General features: G+C 32.8%; 1 protein-coding gene across 1 annotated transcript; it reads right to left on the minus strand.

The window, feature by feature from the left end:
• Positions 1-4,747: 4,747 nt before the first annotated feature.
• Positions 4,748-8,555, minus strand: LOC136219185 (zinc finger CCCH domain-containing protein 18-like). The gene is made up of 7 exons (XM_066006466.1): positions 6,724-8,555; positions 6,450-6,617; positions 6,178-6,357; positions 5,915-5,991; positions 5,631-5,801; positions 5,447-5,564; positions 4,748-5,370 (listed from the first exon to the last, which is right to left on the minus strand). The coding sequence occupies exons 1-7, from the start codon at positions 7,641-7,643 to the stop codon at positions 5,301-5,303; spliced, it is 1,704 nt and encodes a 567-aa protein (XP_065862538.1). The 5' UTR covers positions 7,644-8,555; the 3' UTR covers positions 4,748-5,300.
• Between the last annotated feature and the right edge of the window lie 1,075 nt (positions 8,556-9,630).

Here is a 9,630-nt window from a genome sequence, read left to right on the forward strand (position 1 = left end):
TATGAAAGGTAAATATGATAAAAAAAAAAAAAGGAGAGTAAACAAACACTTCATAAATAGTATAAGGAGTATAAAGGCTGCCTCAACAGATAAGGTTACAAATGAGCCGAACTGCTTATGAGCAGTTCGGTATTCGGTTCGATAAAAACTCGATCACATTCGATTCGATTATAGGTTAATTACATAATTGAAGTGTTTAAGGATTGAATGGGTAGTTTAATGGAATGAAAAATTTATTGAATTAGTATGACAATAAGCATTCAAAATCTTTTTTTTATAAGTTATATATAGATCTTTTCTCAATTAAAATTTTCTATATATATATATACTAAAATTCCAACTCAAAATTTAACATAAATGACTCTACTCATTCAAACCAACTTTAATTTTAGACACTCAAAATCTCTTAGTACATTTTATTATTGGTTTGGTCTTGAGGGACCCACCAATCCATTAGCTATGTGACCAACATAATTTTACATGAAGTTTATTAGATTTAAGTTGGCATATCCGTAAATGAAAGGCGGCTAATAATTATTGGAATTAATTTATCCAACTTCAAAAATAGAATTTATTGTGCAAACACCAATCATTATTGTATGATACTAGTAGACTAGGCATAGGATAGGTAATTCAGCATCTATTAAGCTATACCTCTACCTTGTTTTCATTTTTTTTTTGTTTTATGCTTCCAATTTTCAACCAAAAATAAATTCAAGCTATAATTGTAATCGAGTCGAGCTATGTTTTTTTTTGTAGGGAGTCGAGCTCAATTTTAATATGCTTAAACTCGGTTTATTATAATGTTAACAAAACTCGAGCCGAATTCAAATTTGTATTTAAATTTGGTTCGTTTAGAAGTTCATTTATTCACGAGTTGTTCAAATTTTTTCTCATTTATCTTGTTCACGAGTTTAGATTGCGTGCTACTCGTTTATTTTGTTCACAAATTTGCTTACGAGCAGCTTATTTCTTTTATTCATGGACTTACTCATGAGAGCAGCTCGTTTATTTTGTTCATGAGTTTTGCTCACAAGAAGCTCGTTAAGCATGTTCATGAATAAACTCGTTTATTGTGTTCATTAACGAAATAATGTCAAATAAAATAATAAAATTTTACATGCATAAATATTAAAAACCTCCTTTTAGTATTAAATAAAAAATAGTGTGGAGAGAGAAACGGACATGAAAAGAGGAATGAGAGGAAGAGAAGTGATTGTGATGAAAAATGAAGTGACACGATGATAATTCAGAATTTTTAAATGAGCCATATATCAAATTATCATTATTAAATATAAAAAATATTCGATATTATTCATAAGCTTCTATCAAGTTTGTTCAGCTGTTCATGAACATTATAATCGAGTTTATTCACGAGCTTATAATCTAGCCTGTTTCCGAGATTTCGAGCCGAGTTTTGTCATATTCAATCTCGACTCGTTTAAATTGTATTCATGTTATCTAATTGCTGATGTGACATCGTCTAATCGTTGTTGATCCCGATTCACACTAAAATTTCTCTTTTTAAGGTAATATAGGCCATCAATGTTGGTCATAAATTTATTCACCTATTTCTCAACTTTTTTGCACGCTCATGAAATTTCCCTCTATGACAATAATTGTGTAAATGAAAAATTATACTATTTCACAAAAGTTACAAGTACTAGCGTACTATTTGAAATGAACAGCCAACGAAAATATCTTATTCAAATGGCACCAATACATTATTTTTAAATGTGTCGCGACTAATATAGAATTTCTCAAAGTTAAGTTATATTAGGTTTATTATGTTTAAGATTCATGTAAAAAAAAACTGTCTAATAGAAAAAAATTGGATATACTGAGAACCTAATAGGTCAAAAATTTAAATTTAAGTAAAAATATTTAGAAATTTGAATTTAAGGAGAACCTAATAGATCAAAAAAAATTAGAAGTTTGGATTTAGAGAGAGTCCAACAGACCTGAGCCAATTTTGAAGACTGAGGACCAGAACCACCACAGTCTCAAATTTTATGGAGATAGGGGTGTTGAAACTACTTGTGGTCATGGTGGTTCCGCCGGACTAAGGAGCCCAGCCTCCCTATTTCCGCCCCTACTCATAGCATATTATAATTTCTCATGTAATAGTCTAGTCCAATACAATGAAGACATCATCCGTTTTTGCTCAAATCTCATTCCTTAGACCTCATGGTTTCAAAACTGCCTACATATATTTGAAACTCGCCTTATTAATATAGAATTATCACTCCCTCTCCATTTGCTATGTGGAATTTAGTACATTTCTATCTTATCGACATCCCTCCTTGTAGAGGTCTTCTATCTTAGCACCACCCACTCCGGGTTACTATAGGCCCATTAGCTTCTTTTTGGTTCGTCCCGAACCAGCACATAGTACATGGAGAATCAGCTCCAATAACAATTATAACAGTCTGATTCGATACCATGTAGATATTATCTTTGACACATAATCTCACTCCTTGAGTCTCACAATGCTAAAATTGTGTTTGCATGTATTAAAAACTCATTTTATACTAATGTACCATAATAACTCTCTCTCAATTTAAGATTCGGTTCGTTTCTGCCCCCATTGCCATTTCTTGAGGTTGTACCTTGCTCAAGCCTTCCACTTGACATCACCCACTTTGAGTCATTTTGTTACATAATGCAATACATGAAAACACATTTTTAACTCATGAGGCTAAAGAATGAAGGACAATATTTATATAGTTTTGAACTAAAGTGTTACAGATGGTATGTGAACCGACTTTCAATGTATAATGTGTTGGTTCGAAAATGAAAGAAACTCCTATAGGTAGCATCGAGCATGTATGAGCAAGGAACAATTGTAACAATGGACCAAAACGAATTGAAATTCACATCGAAAATGAAAAGAGTGCGTTAGAATATTGGAAGAAGATGTGTTGTCACTCTTTGGGCGCTAAAAAAGGAGGGAAGGAAAAAGTAAGTTGAGTAGAAATGGTGGTTGGAAAGAGTAGAGTCATAATTTAGTTCCAACCAAAAAGCTTGAAAGAGGTATCATTTGATGCTCCCTCCACTAACTTTACAACATCTTATTCAATTGGTTGCTATGTCTCTTTGAGATGACAACATATTTTTTTTATTACCCTCAAATTGCGGGGATAAATCAATTTATATCTCTGATATGTCAATTTCAGATATTATAATTTTACCTATATCTAAATAGATATAGATAATGAATGCGACAAAGCTTGAACTAAATGCAGCTTATTACCATAGCATAGGCATAGGTTGTCTTGTTTAGTGTTTAGATGTTCCAAATAAAAGCTTATCTTATCTAGTTGTCATCTTACCTATGATAGATGAACATGCTGCCTAACTTAACCTCTAGTCAACTGGGTCCCTTTTATACTATCAACTCTCTGCCTGTACTTTTGTCTTCACATTTTTATCCATACAATACAATTATTTGCTTACTCATTACTTCATATTACACTTTCAATTATATTATATTATATTAAACCACTTTAATTTATGTTATTTGGCTTACCACATGTAATGTTTTGTTTCCTAGGATTTTTGTCTTCAAATTAAATAGAATATGATGCATATAAAGTATTGGTCAAATTCCCAATGGATAAAATATATTCATTAACTCTTAAAAGTATAACGTTAAATTTCGTTTCGCAACTTTTTTACATTGCACTAACATTAAAATCAAATAAAACCCGTTACAAAAATTGGTTTCTTTTAACAAAAATTAACGAAATGATAACCACAAAATATGATAACACGAAAGAAAAAGAATCAATGATGTAGTCAAAATTTAATCCGATTTTCTTTTGATATAACACTATAGTTCAAAGGTCATGAATATATTCTACTCAATTCCCACTTTTTCATCGGGTAAAATGCACCAATAGTCTTTTGGATCAGTTTCAAAAAAATCAATAAACTTCATTTTGTTTCAACAAAATCATCAAACTTCCATTTTATTGCAATAAAATCATTCCGGCTACATCAGACACAAAAGATCGTTGATATAACATGACAGCTATGTTGGAAATATCTGACTTTTATTTATGACATGACAAGTACATGACAAAAAAAAAATCATTTACTTAATTCAACTGCTTGAAACGGTCATGTAACAGCTGTCACATGATATACACGTGATTCCACTAATTGTCATGTTATACTTACAAATAAGTTCTTTCTGATGTTGTCATCATATCATTATTCCAATAATTTTTTTTATCTAAATTGATTCAAATCACTCAATTGAAATGAAAATGAAAGTTCGAATGAAACAGGTTAAAGTTCAGTTATATTTTTAAAACCGACCACAAACTTCAATGACCATCTGTACAATTTACCCCTTCCACGCCTACAAATAAGACAAAATCTTAGGATACATATACTTTGTGTTCTGAGCTATATAATTATGTTGATAAGATGGAAGAGTAGCAAGACAATGTTTACTCTCATACTCACATGAAAGATATGGTTGAGAGCATTGCTTTTATAAAAGCTTTGAACAAGCCAAACTCATCTTTAAGGTAAGGTTGCATGTGCTTCTCATCATGTTTTATATCTTTCACATGATCAAAAATCTTAGCTTTGTGGTCAGATCCATACTAGTACAAATATGGACCACATCCACTATCTATAGCTATGGATTTTTAATTTATGGTTCAAAATTAAAATATAAAAAGTTTAAATCTTTAACCACATCCAAGCAACTACTGAAAGTAACAGCAAAAAGAGAGGCAATAAAACCACTGAAATTGGTTGAAAGTAACTGAAAGTGGTTGAAAAACAACTGAAAATGGTTGAAACTATAATAAACAGCTAATGTTAAACTGGTATAAGCCAACCACTAGTAAATCAATCCTTCTGTTGAAGTTATTTCGTCTATCGGTAAGCGTTGCGGAGGTTTTAAACATCAACTCTCCGCACGCTTGCACGTTTTTCCTAATTTCCTTTCTTCTTCTGCCACTAAACCTTTACTTACTTACATTCGCTACTTAAATATTCGAACTTTCTTCTTCTTCTTCTTCTTCTTGGCTTGTTTCTGTAACATTAGAAAAAACTGCAGCCTTCTTACAAAATGTACTTCTTCTGTATATCATATCCTGCTTTGCTACTCCTTTTTCACCCAATCAACGGGTACTTACCACCGTAAAAACAGGTTAATGCGGAAATGGATTGAAGACTAAAAATAAGGATATGTTCATGTATCAAACCGTAGATGATTTTGATGGACTTTGTTCTGGTAGTAACTCTATAATTCTTCTTCTGTGTTGCTGAACTGAACCTAGCTATATCACTGTAGAAATGTTGCTACCTATTGGCGGTGCAAATGGACTCTCCGGTAAGTTCAGTCCTTGACTGACAAATTCACCAAAAACAGAATGTTACATATATTCACCGAAAACTGTGACATTCAAGAATTGATGAACTATACCTGGCCTGGTCGGTATAATTGGCCTCTGTTAATCTGATTTTATCATCAGATGCTGGATCGTTGTTAAGGGCGTTAAACAGAAAACTAAAAGGTTCCGCGGATGGAAAATTGAAATTATCTGCGAAAGCAACAAGTTAATCACAGGAACACCGAATATAAAACACTCTGCGCGCGAATTGCTAACCTTCTGATACTTTTAGGCCATCCATGGCATAGCTGAAATAGGACTGACTGCCCATGGTCTTCCGAGCTGTTTGCAATCCTGCAAGTCGCCTCCTCTGAAGCTCAAGAGCTTGCTCCTGCTCTTCTATAAGTTGCTTCCTCAGCAACCTTGATGTCTCATACCCTCTTGGAACTAAAACAAATATATATACTTTAGATTATGTTGAAACTACATCAACAAATAGTAAAGATACAAGATTTACGCTGTTTTTATTTACGGGAAGTATAGTAGACGAGCAAACTCACATGAATGAAGCTCAGCATCCATATCTACATAGTGAGGAGGGAAATACATTGGAGTCTCGATTCGTTCCTGATACTTTCTGCACCAAATAAGTATACAAGCGTTAGAGAGCTGCAAAAGGCGTAAATTATGAATTTTCGTATTCAAATTCAATTCGGCATCAGTTAATTGCTGCATTAACTTGTTAAATACTATCATCATAATGTAATCTAACATAAAAATGCAATAACATAAAGCGATTTGGTTTTAGGATAACAGCATTTACCTATCAATCAGCTTAGATTTTTCCCTATAAGGCTTCACGAGAACTCGAGCACCGCAAACGAAATGAGGGTTCCCTTTAGCCAGAATCATCTTCACAGTGTCTGAACTATCAAATGTTACAAAGCCAAACATCCTTTTCTGTTGGCAGGGAATTCTAACATCCTCAACTGGTCCGATTGTGCTACAAACATAAATGACAGTCAATAAGAACCATTTGCACATTAAGATATCAATACTACAGTAAAAACGAAAGTGTTTCGAAAACACAATTACTTGAAATAGTTAGAAACATCATCTTCACTGAAGGTGCTCTCAGCTGGAAAGGTCAGATATATTTGTCGAGAACCACTGACAATCGGACCAGGATCATTCCTATCACCGCGATTCTCAGAGTATTTCGGATAATCCTCAGCAAGAATTACAGCATGCTGACCATGAGGTCTGGTATTCAAATTGAGAAACAATGAACACAATCTAGTTAAACACTTGAAAATAAACACAATCATTACACATAACATCATGTTAAAGCCCGGTTAAGTTCAATTACCTGTCGATCAGCCGGATACTGTTTCTCAATCTAGCAAGAAGCTTAGTCAAACTATAACCAGCTTTACCATGTCTCTGGCTCTCAGTTAGATACCCTTCTGCTTGGAGAACTTTTCCATACTTCTCATAATATATCATTGGCAGAGAAGCAATCGAAACAGGATTCCCTTTCCGCGATTTCAACAGCTCAATGATTTCCAGCTCCAATTTCTCAAGTGATCCCGGAGAGAACAGATGATCATCATTGATAGCATCAAATGTTCGAGCAAAGCTCTCCGAAATCTGTCCATGAGAGTATCTACAATGACTACCATGCTTACAAAACCCCTTATTGAAATAATGACAAGTCTTTTGGGGGAATTCATTCAGACTAGAATACCTCCTAGCAGCCCCCCTTACAGGTAAATTTCCCAATCCAACATCAGTATAGAAATAATCATTCGGAAACCCCGAATTCCCCAAACTAACAGACTCTAATTGATCATCCAAACTCAGGAACTGAGTTTGGCATTGAAGTTCAGAGATAGCATCAGCATAACTCATTGAAACATAATCAGAATTATGCTTATTAGCTGAAACTTGAGAGTCCCAATAGGTAGAAGAAGGGGCTCGAAAATTCGAAGGGGACAAAAGGGAACGATTCGAAACAGGCGAAAAGGAAGAGTACTGTGAGGAAAACTCAGAAACAGGAGGCGAAGGGGAAAGGGGGGAAGATGCTGATTTGAGTGTCAATTGATATAATTCAGCTTTAGCCTTGAAAACAACATCTTGAATGACAATATCAGGACTCATAGCCAGATTAATCATCTCTTGTTCACCTCCATCTTGTAACAGAAGATAACCAATAATTTTAGTGACATTCTCTGGTTCTAACTTCTTTATTCTATTGAACACAATTCTCGTATGGTCTGAAAAATCCATCTTTGCATCAATTTCAATTCAATCACTGCTGCAATTGCAAATGATTAAAGCAATGAATGGAAAATAAACAAATAAATAAATTGAGATGAGATGAGATAAAACGATTTCTCTACTTTCATGGAAAGACTGAAATGGTCAAAAAGTAGAGAATCTGAACTGCCATAACAAGTTGAGATTTAGTGGGAATGTGTAGATCTAGTAGACCAACTCAAACAAAGTAAAAAGAGAGAGAAATCAAATCAAAATTAGGGTTTTGTTTTTGCTGTCAGAGAAATCCATAACACCAAAAAGAGAAACAAACCAATTTAAACAAAATCTATTTAGCTTTCAAGGAAACAGAAAAGCTAAAAAATTTCCATATATATCAGAGACGCAACCGCAACAGAAAGTGTCTACCTTTTTTTCTGAAAACACCAAAGATGGGATTTTTAGACCGAGAAAAACTCTCACTTTTCACGGGATTTTTTAAAATAACAATAATAATTATGTTATGAACTAATAATCCATACATAGAAGAGTTGGAGATGATATCAAACTCAACTGCCCCTTTTTTTCTCATTAAGATAAACATTGAACCCTTCAACCAGACCTCTGAAATTTCAAAAATTTATGCAAACCCAGATTTCAAAAACTAGAGAAAGTGAGATGGGAAGCATACATATATACCAAGAATAATATGCTACTAGTTTCAAAGAAGAAAGAAGGAAGCTTTTTTTGCCTTTCCACCATGGCTGTGTTCTTATCTTGTTCTTGTTCTTGAGTTGTTAAAATATACTACTATCTCTTTCTAAGTCTGCCATGTCTTTGATTTTGAGTGGAAACTGGAAACTGATAGCATAACTCTCAACAACACATAAAAGTAATAAATTTATGCTTCAAACTCCAATGAGGTCACAGACAGACAAGGTCACTTAATTTTATACTATATCAAGGAAATTATTTCATTTATATATGATTACCAGAATTAATCATACAGTCACTACCTACTGTGTGCGTATTCAGGTTTCTATACCAATTGTTTTTTGTTATTATTTGCCTAAATTGGCCCAGTGAAGTTTTGAGTCTAGAAAGCAAACTGAAGGAGAGATAATTCTGAAACCAATCATTTAGAATTTTTTTAAATGTTTCTGAAACCAATGATTTAGAATTTAAAAAAATATGTGTATTTTTTTATTTATTTAATTTAACGGTTTGAAATTACATGTTACAATAAAAAAAAAGTATTTTTTTTTTATGTCACGTGGTTATTATGTGGCCGTAAGGATGTAAACGGGATAGGACGGAGAAGGAATTACATTCACCATCTCCATTCCCTGAAATATAAAATCAATGTTGTTATTGATTTGCATATAATGCACTGTGAGTTTTTTTTTTTTGTCAAAACAATGTTGTTGTTTGTCACCCGTTTGTAAAAGCAATGACTTCTATGAATTTGACATTTGATGATCTCAAAATAGAAATTTTAAGAATTTAGTAATATTTAAAATAAGTTTAATTCTTCAACTTTTTAGTTTTGAAATTATTCGGGTGTTGTTTGGTGAGCAGAGAGAAAATTAATGTTTAGAGAGAGAAAGTTTCAAAAATGGTAATTTTAAAAAATCGAATTGTTCTATTGTAGATATGGTACTAAACAAATTTAATTATTGAAATTTTCTATTTGACGTAATCAACAGTCAAAAGGTCAATCCAAAAATTTTTGATTTTCTAAATTAGCGACAAGTAGAGTCCTCGTTTTGACAAAAAAAAAAACATAGAACGTCGTCTGCCAATCATTATAACCATAAGAGTTAATCCAAACTTTTATTATATTTTTTTCCATCTTTTTGGCATTTAACGTAATATAACGGTAATAATAAGATTAAGTTTGAGTTGAGTGGCGGAAATAAAAAATAGAATTGACGCAATATTATAACTCTAAAAAGAATCATTAATTTAAATAGGAAATTAATTGGAGAATCCATGGGAATCCTCGTGAAAACATGTATGA

This window comes from Euphorbia lathyris, chromosome 2, assembly GCF_963576675.1.
Source record: "Euphorbia lathyris chromosome 2, ddEupLath1.1, whole genome shotgun sequence".
NCBI classification, from domain to species: domain Eukaryota; kingdom Viridiplantae; phylum Streptophyta; class Magnoliopsida; order Malpighiales; family Euphorbiaceae; genus Euphorbia; species Euphorbia lathyris.

Bases quoted from the DNA above. Each gene is read 5' to 3' on its own strand.
- LOC136219185 (XM_066006466.1), bottom strand. From the start codon at position 7,643: ATGGATTTTTCAGACCATACGAGAATTGTGTTCAATAGAATAAAGAAG. The intron at 6,618-6,723 runs GTAATTGAACTT...TTTGAATACCAG, and splicing joins AGTATCCGGCTGATCGACAG to ACCTCATGGTCAGCATGCTG. The intron at 5,565-5,630 runs GTTAGCAATTCG...TTGCTTTCGCAG, and splicing joins TGGCCTAAAAGTATCAGAAG to ATAATTTCAATTTTCCATCC.